The sequence below is a fragment of the Excalfactoria chinensis genome, chromosome 3 (assembly GCF_039878825.1).
Source record: "Excalfactoria chinensis isolate bCotChi1 chromosome 3, bCotChi1.hap2, whole genome shotgun sequence".
In the NCBI taxonomy this organism is placed as follows: domain Eukaryota; kingdom Metazoa; phylum Chordata; class Aves; order Galliformes; family Phasianidae; genus Excalfactoria; species Excalfactoria chinensis.
In genome coordinates, this window is record NC_092827.1 from 5,022,976 (window position 1) to 5,040,952 (window position 17,977).

At 52.3% G+C, this 17,977-nt stretch overlaps 2 protein-coding genes across 3 annotated transcripts; one reads left to right on the forward strand and one right to left on the reverse strand.

Moving 5' to 3' along the window:
• Positions 1-461: 461 nt before the first annotated feature.
• POMC (proopiomelanocortin) lies at positions 462-3,492 on the reverse strand. Of its 2 annotated transcripts, XM_072330710.1 has the most exons (3): positions 3,440-3,492; positions 2,224-2,392; positions 462-1,394 (listed from the first exon to the last, which is right to left on the reverse strand). In XM_072330710.1, the coding sequence occupies exons 2-3, from the start codon at positions 2,350-2,352 to the stop codon at positions 768-770; spliced, it is 756 nt and encodes a 251-aa protein (XP_072186811.1). In that variant the 5' UTR covers positions 2,353-2,392; positions 3,440-3,492; the 3' UTR covers positions 462-767. The 2 variants fall into 2 exon arrangements, with proteins under 2 accessions (XP_072186811.1, XP_072186810.1); XM_072330709.1 differs by lacking the exon at positions 3,440-3,492 and having other exon boundaries at positions 768-1,394; positions 2,224-2,472.
• Positions 3,493-10,039: 6,547 nt separating this feature from the next.
• LOC140250798 (angiopoietin-4-like) lies at positions 10,040-16,799 on the forward strand. Its single transcript, XM_072333808.1, has 6 exons — positions 10,040-10,441; positions 12,913-13,135; positions 13,842-13,979; positions 14,723-14,939; positions 16,141-16,336; positions 16,653-16,799. The coding sequence occupies exons 1-6, from the start codon at positions 10,040-10,042 to the stop codon at positions 16,797-16,799; spliced, it is 1,323 nt and encodes a 440-aa protein (XP_072189909.1).
• The last annotated feature ends 1,178 nt before the right edge of the window (positions 16,800-17,977 follow it).

Sequence of the window (17,977 nt, forward strand, 5' to 3'; positions counted from 1 at the left end):
ATTAATGAGTTTATCAGGGAGATCAGTACTGGGGAAGCTGCTGAGGGATGGGGGAGCCCGATTCCCTTTCTTGGGAGTAACCTCTGCTGAAATGTATCCCCATCTCCCATGCACAGCCCCAGTGATGCCTTTTGGTCCCCAGCTGCAGGATTTGGGCTTAGAGTTATTCCAAATTTCACTGGTAGAGCCCTGGAGGTGTTGAAGGCCAGGTTGGATGGGGCCCTGCACAGTAGTAGGTATGGAAGATGGCAGTGGTGGCGGAGTCAGGGTTGGAGCTTCACAATCCTCAAGGTCCATTCCAACCCAAGCCATTCTATGGTATGATTCTATGACAATCATTAAGGTTGGAAAAGACCTGTAAGATCATCAGTTCCAACTATCAATCTGTCCCACCAAACACATCCCTATTTCCTTTGCCCCTTGACAAGACGCAGCCACAGAGACACCGCAGACGCATGGATAGCTTGCAAAAATTATATATATGTGTTCTTTTTATTTATTTTTTTTCTTTTAGAATTCTTTTAATCCATCATTTACAGTATTGTACAGCTTGGTGAAAATAGGAAAATGACCCAGCGTGAGCACTGCTCACATTGGTGCATTCAGCCCCAACCTGTTGCCATTCGGTGTCGGGGCGGGAGGGTTTTGGAGTGGTAGTAATTAACAACATAACGAGCGATCTGTGGATCTAAGTGACACACATGGCGGCAGGACACTAAAGCTGCGTGGGGCCACGTGGGCTGGGCTGCCCCTCGGGCCGTCCCCCCTCACTGACCCTTCTTGTAGGCGCTTTTGATGATGGCGTTTTTGAACAGAGTCATCAGCGGGGTCTGGCTGTGCTCCAGGGTCATGAAGCCGCCGTAGCGCTTGTCCTTCAGCGGCGCATGCCAGCGGAAGTGCCGCATGCGGTACGAGCCACCGTCCTTCTTTTCCTCCTCACCTTCCTCCTCCTCCTCCTCTTCTTCCTCCTCGGAGAGGTTGAGGGGGTCCCCATCGGCCGCCATCTCCCTCCGGAACTCCATGGGGTAGCTCTCAGCTGACTCCTCATCCACGCCGTTGGGATACACCTTGATGGGTCTCCTCTTCCGTCCCACCGGCTTTCCCCAGCGGAAATGCTCCATGGAGTAGGAGCGCTTCCCTTCCTCTCGCTCCAACCCTTCTCCATCTTCCTCCTCCCCAGTAGGGTGGTGGGGTGATGTGGCAGGCAGGGCAAGGCCAGCTACCTCCTCCCTTTTGTGCCCTCCGCTGCTGCTGTTGCGACGGCCAAACTTGTTCCAGCGGAAATGGCTCATCACGTACTTACGGATGCTCTCAGAGAGGGGCTGCAGGTGCCCATTGCCCGGGTACACGGGTGCCTCGGCCGACAGCTCAGCTCGGCACGCCTTGGCGCACGCCTGCATGGGGTGAAATGGAATCATAAAATCATTCCGCTTAGAAAAGACCTCAAAGGTCATCAAGTCCGACTGCCAGCCCATCGCACCATGCCCAGTCACCGTGTCCCCAAGTGCTGTGTCACGGTTCTGGAACACCTGTAGGGATGGTGACCCCAGCACCCCCTGGGCAGTGCATCACCGCATCACTGCTCTTTAGGGCAAGAAATCTTTCCTAACGTCCAACCTGTGGCCTCATGCCTTGGTGACGTCCCCATGCAAGTGCCACTCTATGTGTCCCCCAGGGGGAGCATGGAGTAACCAACTTATCCTATGGGGATGTAAAAGGTGCTGGGAGGGGGGCATGGAGTGTGTTGGGTCCGCAGAGCACACTCAGCCCCTGCAGAGAATTAACCATGACCACCATCCTATGATCACCAGTCCCTGATTTCCTGATTCATCCCACGTAGGAGGGATGATATCGATTCAAAAACTGATTTTATCCAACGTGAAGATGTTCTTTATAAAGAAGGTGGTGAGGCAGCGGAACAGTGAAGCTGTGGGTGCCCCACACCTGGATGAAGTTTTAGGCAACCTCATGTGCTGGGAGGTGTCCCTATGGCAAGGATTGGGGCTGGAGGGACTTTGGGGTCCCCTCCCACCTAAACCACTTTAGGATTCTTTGACTCTATGAAGCCAAAAGGCGTGAGCACACCAGAACCCACAGATCACAGAGCCCAGGGCTTCACTCCAACCTTACGCTATGTCACCCAGCAGGGACAGCATCCCATCACCTCCTCCATTTGGGTTAGAAAGCAAACCAAGCCCAGGGCAGCTCCACTCTCCCACTTACCAAAACTCCAGCCTCGGTGGCCAGGTCCTGGCACTTGCTGTTCTCCCAGCATGGGCCGCTGGCAGTGGTGGGGTGGCACAGCAGCAGCCCCAGCACCACAGGCAAGCTGTAGCACAGCGCGCCCCGCATCCTACCAGCCAAGGATGGGCACCCAAACTGCAGAGGAGCGCTGTGGAAACAAAAGAATAGTAAAAAAAGATAACAACTATTTGCCCAAATTTGGGGCCGCTGCTTCTGCTGGGATTGCATCCCCCTCCTTCCAGCCTTTTGTGGCTTTGCTGTCGCCATCCTTTGCCTCCGAAATCCCGGGTCCTTTGTCACCTGCGTTAACACCCGCCTTTGCAGGTGACAGCTGCTGCCATGAGGATTTCTGCCCCTCCTGAGAGCCACAGGAAAACGAGTGATGCTGCAGGGGGAGAGCGTGATGGAGCTGCCTGCAGGCTGCAGCCCCTGCAAACCCCCCTCCGGCTGAAATGATACATGAAATAACATCAGATCATCACTTGGGGAGCGCTCTGGGAGACGCTGGAAGTGCCAGGGATGCCGGCGTGCTCAGGGATGGCCCTGCTGCTGTGCAAAGGATTTGCTAAAACAGACCCGGGCTGAGGCTGGCAGCTGAAGGCTGTGCTGCAGGGACTGCTTTGGGTGAGTCCAGATGAGGTGAGAGTTGTGCTGATGGCGGCAGCGCCACGCCGATGTATCCACTTACTTTGCTTTTGCCAAACCCAACTCTTTCCCAAGTTGTTTTTAACTTTATGGGGACTCACGTGGTTCAACTCGGGAGCGCCAGGGGAGGAAAACCCCATCCCAACGATTAGAAAACTATAGGCAAATTAATGAAAATCTCATCCTGCTCTTAACGGAGAGTGGGCAGAGTTTGGGCATGGAGGTGCTTTTGGGTCTTTTGCCCCCAAATCGTGGGAGCAGCTGCCTGGAACCTCCCAGCTCTGACACAGCTGTGTCGGATCTGCAGCTGTGGGGGCCACTTCTGTAACACATCAGCATGCAGTAACCCAAAAAAGCAGAGAACAAAGGGGGGGCAGAGGCTGGGGGCAGGGATGCACGAAGCGTTTCAGGGAGGAGGGTGCTTTATCCCCTTGCTGCCATCCTTCTAACCATGCAAACAACCCACCGCAACCAACATTTTGCAAAGTTTCCCCCTCCCATATCCCCAAGAGAAGCCCTTCTGGGCCATGCTGCATCCCTGAGGTCTCACCTGCGACGTGGGCTGGAGCGCAGCCACCACCGTCCCCGTCTCCCGGAGAGCAAGTCTGCAACGTCCCTGCATCCCTGCTGCCTTATATACCCCCAGCGTTGCGCCGCAGCCGCCCTCTGGATGGCCTTTGTTGGGGGGGGGGGGGGGAAGGGAAGGGAGGGGAAGGTGGGGACGGAGGGACCCTTCCAGGTAGCGAACAAAAGCAGAGCAGCATGGAGCACGGCGCTGATGTGGCTGTCCCCACGGTGGATGGGATTAGCATCTCCCCGCCAGCCGCAGCCGACCAAGTTTTCCAGGCGAAGCTGTTAATTGCTTTCGGGATCAGAGGGGTCGGACGGAAAGTGCTCTGCTGGGTGTTTGGTGCAGGGGTATCTGTTCCTTCTGATCGGGTGTAGGAGGGCTCCGTGCTCCGATGGGTGCTGGGGCTTGGGGTTGGATTTTGGTGGAATAAAGGGTTGTTTTTAAAGAAACCGTTTGGGATGGCACCACACAAAGCCCCCTCCTTGTGCACAAACCTCTGGTCTCTCTGCTCTACCAGACTGCTTTTGTCTGCAGATCCCACTCCTGTAGTGAGGAACCCAAGGCTTAGCAGGACTCATTTTCTTTAGGGCTCACCTGAGCTGTAAAATATAGTGCTATAGGAGCTGCCAGTAGAATCCTCCAGGCACCAGGTCCACCAGGTGAGCAGAAAGATTGCTCCCTTCCTGCAATGGGATGTGGGTGCTCCCCTCTTGCAGTGGGATTTGGATTCTCTCCTCCTTACAGTGGGATGCGGGGTGCATGAGGTTGACATCACTGCTTTGGGATGGTGCACAAAGCTCCGTCACAGGTTCCATTTCAGTTTGCTTCATGCCTTTCCCAGACCTCCAGTCTCCCCCCAGATCCAGGAGACCTCTGTGGCACAAGCAATTCATATTCCTTAGCTGTATTATCTGCCTTCACCCTCCCTGGCAGATCCCCTGCTATGCAATATTTTTTCATGACGGAGAGCTATTCTGAATGCTTTATGGCCAAAAAGGAGCTATGATTCCCACTTTAAAAGCTCTTTCATCTTCATTAGGCCTCTCTGAGCCAGTTATTTTTATAAGGAAGAAATCTATTTAGGAAATAGGGAAACTTTGTTGAGGTGAGGCGTTGGGATGAAGAATGCCTCCATGCTCACCAGCTTTGGCACAGCCCTCAAAGCTTGGTCTGACTCCATCCTCTGAGCATCCCAATGGCACCTCCCAGAAGAGCCACAGGATGGTTGGGTTCCCAGCACCATGGCCAGGGGCTGTGGGGCATCCCCAAGGAGGACCCCCACACCTCTCCACTCCCTGTGCCAGGGCTTGAGCACCCACCCAGCACTGCAGTGCTACTGATGGGCAGCTCTTGGGCTTCAGGCTGTGCCCCGTGCCCCTGGGCTGCCCTGAGCACTGTTGAGCAGAGCGCAGTACTTTCCCTTGTACTTTCTGCTGGTATTTATGGCCAAGGTGTGATCCCCCAAGGCCAAATGAGGTGCTGCCTGAGCATTCCTGGAGCTGGGGCTGGTTCAGCTGCAAACCCATCACCATCATGCCCAGTGACAGAATTATTAGTATTGGAGAAGACCTTTGAAGTCATCAAGTTCAACTGCTGACCTATTGCCACCATGCCTACTCACAGAATCACATAATCATTAAGGCTGGAAAAGACCTCTTAGACCACCATCAACCCAACCCAAGTCCAACTCCAACCTACCCCCACCATGCCCACTAAACCTCAGTGCCACAACTCCATGGTTCTCGAACACCTCCAGGGACAGCGACTCCATCACTTCTCTAGGCAGCCTGTGCCAATGGCTGACACTGCAAGGCTGGGGGCTGAATTTTGGGATGCCTTGGGCAAGGGCTGATGAATGGCTTTGCCATGCTGTTGTCCCCATGGAGGTGCACCTGCAGGCGAGCAGCTCATCGGCCACGTGATTTCTGGCCTTTCCATTCTAATTTGTTGAGCAGGTCACACTTCTGTGCAAATGAGTCCTGGGCTGGGGTGTGAATTTCACAGCTGTGCTCAAATCCTCCTGGGCTGTGAACAGCAGTGCTGGGGCTTGTAAGGGCCTTCTGACAGCCACATAGTGCTGCCCGGAACAACATCCCTCCAGCGTCACATCTCTGCCTTGCAGCCATATGGCCATATGTTGTGTGCTGTTGGATGGTCCCCATTCCTAATCATCTCAGGTTAGAGATTTCTTGCAGTGCTTTGCTCTCTTGACCTGGTGGCTCTTTTACTGGTTTCCCCATGAAAGTAGGACATTGCTGGGAGAAGGCATAGGAGTGATCGATCCTGAGCACGCACACTGAAACGCAAGCTGTGTCATTTGCTCTTGGTGAAAAATGGTTGTGATTGGCCACGTGTTCACTACCAGAGGAAGAGCAGCAGTCATTGACTACTGCACTTTGCTTTTAGACTGAACTCTGCTCACATCAGGTCCTGGATTTGGAGCCGTCCTGCTCTATGTGCTGGGTTAGCCCAGGTCAGAGCTATCCTGGTGGCAAAATTGGGTGAGGTGGAGACAGAAACCCCAAGTTGCCCTGTTATGTATTTTGCCCAGTTACACATTTTCTTCTCTCCTTCCTGCTGCCTTTCTTCTCCTTTTTGCACTGGTTGCATCCTGCAGACATACACAGTCACAACAGAGCTGTGATGATGCACACGCCTGCACGCTTTGCCCTGTGCTCACACACGTTTGCACGCCTGGAGCCAAATCCCTGATTACTGCCTGTGCCCCTAAGAGGGATTACAGCTTCTTAGGGGGGATCTGGGTGTGGGTAGAGGTTAGAAGCCCGGCGGGGGCTTCCTTCCTGTAGCTCAGCTCCCACTCCGTATTCCTGTGTTCCAGTTGTATCCAGCCCTGTCTCTATTCCACTCCTGCCTGCTCCCAGCTGGTACCCAGATGGAGCATGGAGAGGATGCCCAAAGCCAATATTGGTGGCTGGGGTGATGCCAGCTACATGACTCTGCACTGGGGGTCTGGAAGCAAAGTGGGTGGCAAAGATGATGGCAAAACCAATGGTAAAGCTAATGGGCAAGGCTGATGGCAAATCTGTGGCAACACATCCTGGCCTCTTGTTCAGCACTGCAGCAGACTGAGTGTGACTTTGGTGGCAGATCTGCAAGGACAGCAATGCTGTCCATGTCCTCAGTCCTAGCAGCGGGTTTGAGGCTGGACAAAGATGGATTTGGGGAGCTGGGAGAGCCCTGGGACACTTGGCTCTGAAGTGGCTCCACATATGCTTTGCCTGCTTTGAGATGGGCTGGTTTATCCTCTCCAAGGTACAGTCAGGGGATGCTGAAGGGGATCTCCAGGGGATCTTTTTGCTCCATGGGATAGGAATGAGAAATGGAAAAGCATGATTTCTTTTTAGTATTTCCTTCTCAAAGAGAGATGTCTGCACACCGAGGAGTGTTGAAAACTGGCCATGGGCTCAGCAAGGCTTCAGGACAAGAGTAGGGAGAGTGGGGACCTCACATCTCGGCAAGATGAATGTGCTGCTTCTTTGAGCTGTGATCAGTCTCAGCTGTGCTGCCCAAAGAGGATGGGGACCTCTGCCATGGATGTTGGCAGCATTAGGGACCTCCAGTATGAGGACTGAACATGTTTGATCTGCGTGGCCCCATCCACTGCTCTTTGTACAAGGGTGTGAATTTGGGATGGATCAGGAAGAGCAGGAGCTGCCCATAGAAACATCATGTGTTAGGGAGGATTGAGAAGAAGGCATGGCGGTGGCACAGGCTTCGTGATGACCCTTAACATCTTCTTCTTAATGTGCAATCTGCATCGTTGGCTTTGGGAGTGTGTAGATGTGGTTCAAGAAACATGGAGATGTGGCACTGAGGGACACGGTCCGTGGGCCTGGTGGTGATGGGTTGGGGTTGGACTTGATAGTCTTAGAGGCCTGAATGATTCTGTGATTCTATGGCTCTATGAAAGAGTTGGCCAAGGGGTGCCTGATGTTGACCCTTTGCCATCCGAGAGGCCGCAGCTGACGTACATCCATGAACGTGGAAAGGATGCTGGGGACAGTGAGCCAAGCACTCAACCTTGGGCATTTCAGAGCTTCGTGGTTATGACTATGCACATTGCCTGGGCTCCCATTGAATTCCTCCCCCCCCCTTCCTTCCCTCCTCACTAAATGCTCCCCGAAGAGCTCAGACATCAATCGAAGGCAGTCGAAATGGCTGTGCTTTGTCTCCCTGAAGAGGCAGCTCCAGCGCAGTCCTACCCGGTGGCCGGCCGCCCCACAGCAGCTTGCGGGGCCCATTTTCACATCTCCTGTTGTGAAGGAGCAGCCTTGAGCTAAACGGCACTCAAGGGGCATTGAACGAAATGTTTGTTCGCCTCTTCCCATGTGGCACTCAGCGCCCGTCTCCGCCTCTGACGCTAATGATCCGGACGAGTTTTTTTTTCCGAGTATAATGGGGAAAAGAAATGAAAAGCGAAGGGGATGGGGGAGGGGAGGTGAGATCCATTTAGAAGCCCAAACATTCACGGGGAAAGTGGCTCCTGAGTGGCCACACAAAGGCCCGGCTGTGCCCGGCTCCGTCCCTCCTCCGGCTCGCCTCCCCCGCCACCTCCGGCCCCGCAGAGGGACCAGAGGGATGAAGATAATGGATTGCATTATCAGCAAGCACGTTAAATACCCATCCACTCATGTGCAATAAAGAGAAGCTGGTCTTTAGCTAATCGCACTGGAGGAGCTCTCAGCTGAGGTTTGAGAGCGAAATGTTTCCCTTGGTCTCCCAACCCAAGGCTGCCCCATAAGGAGATGGCTGTGGGGTGTGATTTGTCCCATTGTTACCATAGAATTATAGACTCATTATGGTTGGAAACGACCACTAAGGTCATCAAATCCAACCATCAACCCATCCCCACCATGCCTGCTAGCCATATCCCTTGTTTACTAAACCATGTCAGTAGGAATCCTACCATCACATCCCATCCTACCACAGCACCCTGGTTTTCTCCTGGAGTGAATCTGGAGGGAGAAAAAAACCACCTGAGCAGATGTTTGTTGATGAACCTGCCCTTCTCCAGGCAGTTCCTGTGCTTTTGGAGGCCATCTGAGCATCTCCTTTGTGAGGATAAACCTGTGAATATCATTTGGAAACGAAGAAAACCCAACGCATTTGTCCAATGTAGATACCTCTGGTTCCAGCTTACATTCCTGCATCAGGATGATTAGCATATTTAATTAACCAAGCCTGCTGACATTTCTAACTGGTTGGATAATCAATCTTTCTTCTCCCAAGGAGAAGCAGAAGGATCAGAACTGCCCACTCCCCAAAAAGAGATACACATAAATGGATTCATGCAGCTGGCAGGGTTTGTGTACAGGGCAGAAGGAAAGCCCAGGGATCAAGAGCAAAGAATCTGGGACATCCAATAAATGGAGCTGTTCTGGGCCCTGAGCCTCCAGACACTGTAAGGGGGTCCTTTGCTCTCCCGAAATGCTGGCGTGGATCAGGTAGATGCTGGAAGAAAGGATGAGCCAGCTGTCTGCCCAAAACTCATCATGAAGATGGGATGGGGTTTCTAGGAGCAGGAAGCCATGCCCTCCTGCCAAGATGTTGGCTTAATCCCCCGTGTGCTGATAAGGTCACGCCAGGACCCGTGCTCCTCCCTCCCGTGCGCTGTCTGAGTCTGGTGGCTCTCTTGGCCCTATTTATAGTGCGGTGAGAGGATCAGGGGGAATCAGTGCCCAGCGGCCCCCGACGCTCACCCCATTTTTCTTGCAGACAGTTCCTGCTTGCTGCCTGCTGCCGGAGCACCAAAGCAGCCCTTGTGAAGGTATGTGCTGGCACCATGGGCATGGGGCGCCAAGGGGAGCCAACCTACCACATCTCCATCCCCAGAAGAATGGGATGGGGGATAGTTTTTTGTTGAGAGAAAGCTGCAGAGCAGAGCTGTGGTGTGGTAGCATGGTGGGGAACCCCAGTGTTGGGCAGTTCTGGCTGATTTCTCTGGATAAAGAGGCAAAGTTACATATTTGTCTCACATCGATGGTGGCAAGGTCATCGTCCTACCATCCACTCTTGGACCTGAAGTCACCTGAATTAATTAACCCATAACCATGGGAAAACACTGACCTCAGGAAGGCCATCTAGCCACCTCTAAGGATGGGTTGGAGGTCTAACCCTGCCCAGGTATCATGTTGCATGTTCTGAGTCATGGTTAGAGCGCCAGATCCATGTCCTGAGAGCTTGGGGTGCAATAGAGGTAGCTGGGGAGAGCTGGGAAGGTGGTGGACCTCGATATGCTGAGTGGAGGGCAGCATATTGGTTTGGGTTGGATTGTGCTGGATTGGATTGTACTGGGTTGAATTGGCTTTCGTTGGGTTGGGCTGGATTGGGTTGGATTGTGTTGGACTGGATGGGATGGTTGGGGTTGGTTTGGGTTGAGTTGTGTTAAGTGGTGTTGGGTTGATTTGGTTGTTCATTCTTTGTCCCTACCAGCTCTGGTTCACATTTCAAAGAGTGTCGGAGCAGCGGGATGCTCAGAAAGACAACACCTCCCCATGCGTCATCCTGCATAGACATAAAGCCCCATCCAAGGTGGTGACAGAGCCATCCCCAGGAACCATGCTCAGCATCCTGATGGAGCTCTGCCCCAGCACTGGCTTTACTGAGGCACATTGGCTCTCCTTCCTCTTCCTGGCTGCACTGAGCGTCCCCTCACTGCCAAAATCCTTGCCTGCAGAGTATGGTGACAATGAAGGGCCCCAGGAAGGCACAGGCCTGATTCAATGTGGGGAGTACAGCAACCAGGTGCTGCCCAATGGCCGCTGCAAGATCGTGGCCACGCTGCCCCAGGGGGATGAGCAGCGGTGCCCAGACATGTTTCGTTGTACCGACGAGGTGTCTTATTGGCTCCACGAGAATGAGGAACGCAAGCAGCAGATCCTGGAGCTGCGGGAGCTGATCTCAGAGCTGCAGGAGGAGTTGAGAAACCACCGTCATCGCATCAAGGTCCTGGAGCTCCAGGTAAAGCTGATCTTGGTAGGTTCCCTCTGTGTGTTGCTTCTGGTTGCAGGGAGAAAATGCTGGGAAGCTCATAGTGTTGTTGTGACCGCACGTTGGGATATTCATTAAACCCCTCTTACTGTGCTGGCTCAGAAGCCTTCCAGGGCTAATCTCTTTTATCATGAGCCACAAACCCTCTGGTGTTTTATCTGTGGCCCTGCTGTGAGGCAAGTAAGACCTCCACTTCTGAGCCAGCCTAGAATGGGTTGGAGTTGCTGATCCATCCCATTGCCCATGGACAAAATCAACCAGAGCTGAAATTTTAGGTAGTCATGGAGGAAACACATCTTAGGAGGCCACAGTTGAACCAAATCCCAGGTGTGCAGGGCTGAGTTCCCTGTGTAATACAGGGCAGGGAACTGCAGTTAGCAATGAACAACTGTGTAAAATTCAACAACTGAGAGCAAGTCTAGTCTTTGAGAGAGATGAGGTCTGATATGGGCTGGCTCTAAGAGCCGATGTGACTCACACACTGTTTGGCTTCATCTCCTCCTTGCCCACGCCCTTCCCTTGGGCTCATTGCAAGGCTTCCCCTTCCCAGGCTTTGTGCGCTCATGTGGGGCTTTGTTTCCATACCTCCCTCCATAAAACCTTCTCATCTGCCCCACATGAGTCACAGTTTTGCCACGTGCCAGATACCTGCAACTGTAGGTCCACAGGAGAGACCCAAACCTCTGTCTCTTGGGTACTGTGGCCATTCTTGCCATCTGCCCTGTGGGACAGTGATGTTTCCATCATGTAGACCAAAGCTCTCTCCTGCATCCACCACCGTGTCCCACCTGGGAAGACCTCACTCATCCCTTCTCCACTTTTCTTCTTTCTCCTCACAACGGGACCAGCCTTCACTTTTCATGTCCATGCCCTGGTGACATCCAGTCCCGCAGGACTGTTCAACCCATTCTTCCCCAGTCCCATCTTAAAGAGGATAGATTTAGGTTAGATATAAAGAGAAAACCTTTTACAGTGAGGATGGTGAGGCACTGGAATGGGTTGCCCAGAGATGTGGTTGATGCCCCATCCCTGGAGACTCTCAAGGTGAGACTGCACCAGGTCCTGGGCAACCCGATGTAGCTGTGGTGTCCCTGCTCATTGCAGAGGAGTTGGACTGCATGGCCTTTAAAGGCCCCTTCAAACTCTAAGTATTCTTATGATTCTTCTTCGCCAATGATGGGATTCCCCCTATCCACACCTAGAGTGCATCATATAATGGTCTCCATGGAATCCAGTAAATCCTGTTGAGATCTGAGCAGTGAATGTGGAGACATTAACACTGCTGGGGCTCCTTGGATGTCTCCTGGAGACAGGAATGAACTGGGAGATCTCGTTTCTACTTAATGGAAACCCAGGTGGACAACAGTGAAGGGGTTTTGTCTGCTGTGGGGTGCCACATGGGAGAGGGGCTGGCCTCTGGGATCTTCTGAGGTCCCTTAGGGTTGGACCTTGGTTGGAAAGGACCCTGAGCAATTGCAGCTGGCTTTGTGGTCACCCTGATTCCCTGCTGTGTCCATCACCCAGCCTCTACAGGTCTCTCTGCATCCCCTCCTCCCACCCAGGAGCTGCTGCTCCCTTAATCCACTGTCATAAATCACCTCCTGCTGGTTTGCCATCAGTATTTCTCCCAGAGCTTGGCGTGGGCTTGTCCATCTGAGCAGACATCTCTCTGAGCTCTGCATCCCAAGGTGATGGAGAGCAGCTCGCAGCTCCTCCCACCATAACAGGGACACCAAAACGGGTCAGAATGAGTGGTCCCTTCTCTGCCTCAGGATAAGTCCCACAAAAAAACCCATCACCAGCCACTGTCTGGGAGGGAGCATCATGGGTTTACTCACAGAGCTGGTGCGTGGGTGCAGGCTGCTGGTGCCGGTCACAGCTCACAGAGCAGAGCTGATGTATGGGAGAGACAAAGATGTTGCAGCCCCGATAAGGAAAGCACCACGTCGTTGCATGCTGTAATTCCCATTTTGCTGCCACTGCTTGGGATCCTACTGACAACACAAGGGTGGGCATATTTGTGGGGCCAGGCAATGCTTGGGTGGCACTGGGAAGGATGCTACTTGAGTTACTGGTACCATAACCTGCAGGGAAGGGAGGGCATTTCAGCTCCGCTGCTGCAGGCATTGGAGGGGCTGCCTAAAGCCTGCTCTGCCACCTAATGGGCAACGAGGAGTGCCGAGCAAGGCAGGCGAGCGCCTCTCATGTGACTGCATCTGGACAGTGTTTTAGATGGCAAATCCGATGGTGGTGAGGTTGCAGGCAGGAGGATACCTGGGGAGCAATTCCATCTACTTGCACTGCTCTGGCAGCACTAGGTTTGCCTATGTGCATCCTGCTTGGAGGGGATAGCAAAGTTGTGGGCCTGGCAATGCGCTGGGGGCTGCAAAGGGTGAGTCCATCAGCGCATCCTCCCAGCCCATTTGTATCCCTATCTGCAGCATGAAGAGGCAGCTGGGAGGAACCACAGCCTGGAGCAGCGGGTACAAGACCTGGAGCAGAGGTACAGCGAGGCCAGCACCCTGCAGCACATCCAGGCCACGCTGCTCTACGACATGCAGGCACAGATCAACAACATCTCCGTGCTGACTGACTGGGTCTGGCGTAACCCCACCTGCCTCAACCCTGCTGAGATGAGGCTACAGGAGGAGATGGAGCGGCCAGGTGCTGGGGAGGTGCTGGGGTGGGGGATTCACACTCATGGTGTGAGGAAAAAGGCCTTAAATCACAGAATCCCAGGGCAGCTTGGGTGGGAAGGGAACTTAAACGCCATCTAGTTCCAAACCACTAGTCCTTTGCCACCCACTTTTGCTGCCCAGGGCTCCATCCAACCTGGCCTCGAGCACCTTTAGGGATGGGTCCCTGGATGCTCTCAGGGCTGCAGTGCGAGGACCTCACCACCCTCTGAGCACAGAATTTCCTCCTAACATCTAATCCAAATCTCCCCTTTTAGTTTGAAACCGTTCCCTTTTATCCCGTCCCTATCAGACCACGCAAAAACTCAATCTCCATCTTTTTTCTTTGTTACCATCTGCCTTTAAATGCAGAAAGGAGCCAGTGACTGCCTTTCCAGCGAGGAGCATCCATTGGATGACTCATGTGTTGCACACGCAGGAGCCACTAATGGCTTTCACCTACCAACCTTGATCCGCTCTGAGCTGGTGACGTCAAGGGGGAAAGGCGTGTTACTCCTCTCAGAGCCAACTGCCCTGAGGCTTTTCCATTGCACTGATGTAAAGCTCTTTGGGCCACTCATGTCATGGTTGAGACAACTGGAACAGTTCCAGCAGGATTGGCTTCCAAATGCCTTTGTGCTCCTCTCTTCTCCATTTAAGTGCTGAAAATCACACTCCTCTGCTTTCTCGCACAGATATGAGGCACGTCAGGAACTGCCCCATTGACTGCGCTTCTGTTTACCACAATGGGCTCCGTCGATCTGGGATCTACAGCATCATGCCCTCTGTGGGAGGGATGCCCATTGAAGTGCTGTGTGAAATGGACACTGAAGGTACTGCACCTACACCATCTTCCAGCAATGATATGGGTGGGGGCCTGCCTAACCTGAGAGTTGCATCTTACCTGAGAGTTGTTTGGGGGTTATATTGCAGTCAGAGAGAGCAGCATCTCCACAACAGCTCAGCCACTCTAGTGGTGAAATAAGGGGTTTGGATGAATAGTTCTAACCAGATATTATGGCTCTCCCACAGATATTTTTGTTCATGAGGCCTCCCAGACCCTTGATTATCTATACACATCACCATCATCCCATGCTGGAGTGTCACATGGGAGGGGTTTGGCTGCCCACATGTAGGCAACTTGCCTATGGGGAACAGTAGCTCAAAGGATCTACAGGTGATGGCAGCTCTGGGATATGAATGCTCCTTAAGAAGCAGACTGTTCTGACATTGTGATCTCTATTATGTCATTACAATTATTTGCATGACCGTTGCCACAGTCTTGGACACCACAGAGTGACAGCCTGTACGAACAGCAAACAAAAACATGGCCCCATTCCCTTCCTAAATCTCACAATACTGGAATGAAATGAGAGAGGAGAGAGGGATTTGGACAGATGGGAGAGCAGATGGAGACAGTGAGGCAATACTGTAAGAGGGCTCATGTGCCTCTGTGGGAACAGTACGTAATAATCTCCATACTTCAGGAGACACCTACAGATGGGTCCTCAAAGATGTCGCTGTGTGCTGGCATTGGGACTCACAGGCATTCCCCTTTTGCTTTCTTCCCCGGCAGGAGGGGGCTGGACAGTCATCCAGAAGCGTCAGGATGGCTCAGTTGACTTCAATAGGACCTGGAATGAGTATAGGGAAGGCTTTGGGGACCTGAATGGTGAATTCTGGCTGGGCAATGAGAACATCCACAAGATAACAAGCCAGGGAGACTACTCTCTGCGTATTGACCTGGAGGACTGGAACAACAAACACAAGCATGCCTTCTACCAGATCTTCAGGTAGGCTTTCCCTGGTTCTTGGCATATACAAATGGTTCTATGCCAGAAGACATTGAACCACAGGAGAAGAGGTGATGGCCTCAAGTTTTGTTCAGGTTGGATATTAGGAAACATTTCTTCTCTGATAGAGCTGTGATGCAGTGGCACAGCTGCCCAGGGAGGTGGTGGGGTCACCGTCCATGGAGGTGTTCCAGAACAGTGGGTATGTGGCATTGAAGGATGTGGGCAGTGGGCTATATTGAAGGTAGGTGGACAGTTGGACTTTATCTTAGAGGTCTTTTCCAACCTGAATGGTTCTGTAAGACCTCCAAGTATGGGCACCCCACTGTGGGACAGTCCCTTGCAGCTCAGAGGTGATTCTCCTCACACAATAAATCTCAGTGTCAAAAACAAGGGCTTGAATCCCGTGGTTTTTCTGGGCAGGTTTTCCATCACCTCCGTGCTTTGGAGCTACGTTTTCATTTTTACCCCCTGTATTCATGGATTTTACCTGTTGGATCTGACGTAATGCTCTTTTCAGTGTCTGCAGCTCTTTCCTTCCTCTGGTGTTTGCGTTACCCATACCACATCAGCCACATCCTTTCTTAAGCAAGGGTGACCAGGTGGCTGTCCCAGATGAAATACTTCCTTCTCTCAGCTGGAAATGGTTGTGGGTGACTGTGGAGTAAGCTGCCATGGGAGGGTGTTCAAGACAGCATGGAACATTTGAAGCCTGCTTAAGAGTAGACACCAAAATAGCTGAATCTAGTTAAAAACAAAACAAAACATTGCCTGTAAGTGCCTTGGAGCATCCTCTGCCATCAAACACGTGCTCTGAATGGTCACCCCGACCTTTCTCATTAAATGTCTTGTGCAATGGCAGTGACCTTCAACCCTTGCTAGCCCAGGGCTAATAACTAATTGTCTCAGTACTGGTGAAGATGCTTGCTTTACGGAGGGGCGGCAGTACTGTGTAATTAGGGAATTGTCTTGCCAAAGCTGCTGAAGCCCTTTATTGTGGTTTTAGAGTCACAGTCTGCCCAGCTCAGACCTATAAGAGTTGCCCTGAGTCACATCCCACAGAATGGAGAAATATGAGGTCTTTGGCTTTTAGAGGCGATGAATCACAGCAGGGATCACGGCCAGAGCAGCTCAATGATTGCTAGTTGTCCCCATCAGGAATGTAGGCTTTGCACTCCCCACCTGCATCCTTTGCTTGCAGCATTGAGGACGAGGCCAACTCTTACCGCCTGCACGTGGATGGGTTCAGCGGGACGGTGGAGGATTCCTTTGCCTGGTACCACAACAAGAGGAGCTTCAGCACGCCTGACTCAGGGAACATCTGCGCTGAGATCTCCCATGGGGGCTGGTGGTACCACCAGTGCTTCTTCTCCAACCTCAACGGGGTGTACTACAAGGTGAGGCACAGGGGCAAGGAGCCAGGTGTTCGCACACAAAGTGCTTTTTCAGTGCCATAGGCCAGACACAAACATTAAGACAGCACGGCTTGGGACCGCATGATGGAAACTGGCGGTGCGGGTGATTCATGCGACCTGAGTTGCCATCTCCATTGGGAGCATTTGAAAAATGTTGAGCTTTACGTGCTCTTGTCACTGCGTGGCCGTTAAGCTCTTTGCTCAGTGTTTCAGAGCAATCTTTTTTCACATGCTTCCATCCGGATGACACTTCTATGCATTTCTCATGCCCGACCATCTCTCTTCCTTTGCGTCCCAGGGTGGCCGATACTCCATTAAGAACCGCAAGATCCTTGGGCCGGATGGTGTTGTGTGGTACTCATGGAAGGACACAGACTACTACTCCCTAAGGAAGGTTGTCATGATGATTCGGCCACGCACTTTCCGGCCCCACATCTCCCCATGAAGGAGCCACGGGCATTCTTCAATCCACCTAAGAGTGAATGCTGGGAACAGAAGGCTGGAAATAGCTTGTTATGAGGAAAAACTGGAGACCCCCAAGGAACCGAGCCACCATCATTCCTGAATTGAACCAACAGCAGAAGGGTCAAGGCCTTCAGCAAGTGACTGGGGGATAAAAGCTCTTCCGACAGCATGGAGGTGGGTGATGAGAGTGGCTTTGCAGAGATGAGCGTGGAGGTTGCTTGTTCTCCAGGTAGCAGCAGTCCTTGATGTGCTTGGACTTCCTCAAGGCCTGAGCCCAAATCTGGACACTGGTTTTGGCTGGGTGATGGGAACTTGCATTGAATGGAGATACTGAGTACCCTGGATGCGAATCCAGCAGTAATTTCAGGCCAGGAATCTTGTGGACATTTTCCACATGGGATGTGATTGACCAGTTCTTTCTCTGTATAAGATGAGCATCGCTCTGGGCATGGCTGTTTCTGTGTTCAGGTAGCCGTGTGTGTATTTAGTACTGAAGATCCACCACTATCACAACATGGATGTCGTAGGGTGGGTTCAAGATGCTAAGACAGCCCTGGGGATGTGGGGAAACCAACGTGTGTAACCCAGAGATGGATTTGTGGGAAAAATAGGAGGATGGTTTGCAATGGTCTTTGCTTCTGCAGCAGGATCGTTTAGCTGCAACAGTTACTCTCCAAGTAAAAGGATTTAAGAATCAAATTGTTGACCGTTTTCCCTTTTCCATTCTGTTTTCACCTTTCCACCCTTTTGCTGGCAAAGGACTTCTGACAAACTTTCTGTCTGCCTCAGAAGTGGTCTGCAGGAATGGTTAGGTATGATTTTAAGTCTTCTTTAACTGCCTTACTCTGGATGAGGATTGTCACTGTTCTCTTAATTTTTGTAGCCACCTTCCAAGCATTCTAAAAATGAGTATCTCCATGGCAATAAAACAACGTGATTTGTTGTGCCCTCTTAGTGGTTTGCCTTGGTAGCCTTCTATGGCAGTTGTTTCCAAGACTAATGGTGTTTGGGAGTTGCAATGGAATGTTCTATGCCACTGTTGTGCCATCATGTGCAGGGAGCACCGGAGCACTACCAGTGATGGGTGGAGAGTTTTATTGCTTCATGACATGAGTGTCTTGCTTGGCACCATCCCTTTAGGGTCCTGTCTTTTGCTGC

Bases quoted from the DNA above. Each gene is read 5' to 3' on its own strand.
- POMC (XM_072330709.1), bottom strand. From the start codon at position 2,472: ATGCAATCCCAGCAGAAGCAGCGGCCCCAAATTTGGGCAAATAGTTGT. The intron at 1,395-2,223 runs GTAAGTGGGAGA...CACCCCATGCAG, and splicing joins CCACCGAGGCTGGAGTTTTG to GCGTGCGCCAAGGCGTGCCG.
- LOC140250798 (XM_072333808.1), top strand. From the start codon at position 10,040: ATGCTCAGCATCCTGATGGAGCTCTGCCCCAGCACTGGCTTTACTGAG. The intron at 13,980-14,722 runs GTACTGCACCTA...CTTCCCCGGCAG, and splicing joins GTGTGAAATGGACACTGAAG to GAGGGGGCTGGACAGTCATC. The intron at 16,337-16,652 runs GTGAGGCACAGG...TTTGCGTCCCAG, and splicing joins TCAACGGGGTGTACTACAAG to GGTGGCCGATACTCCATTAA.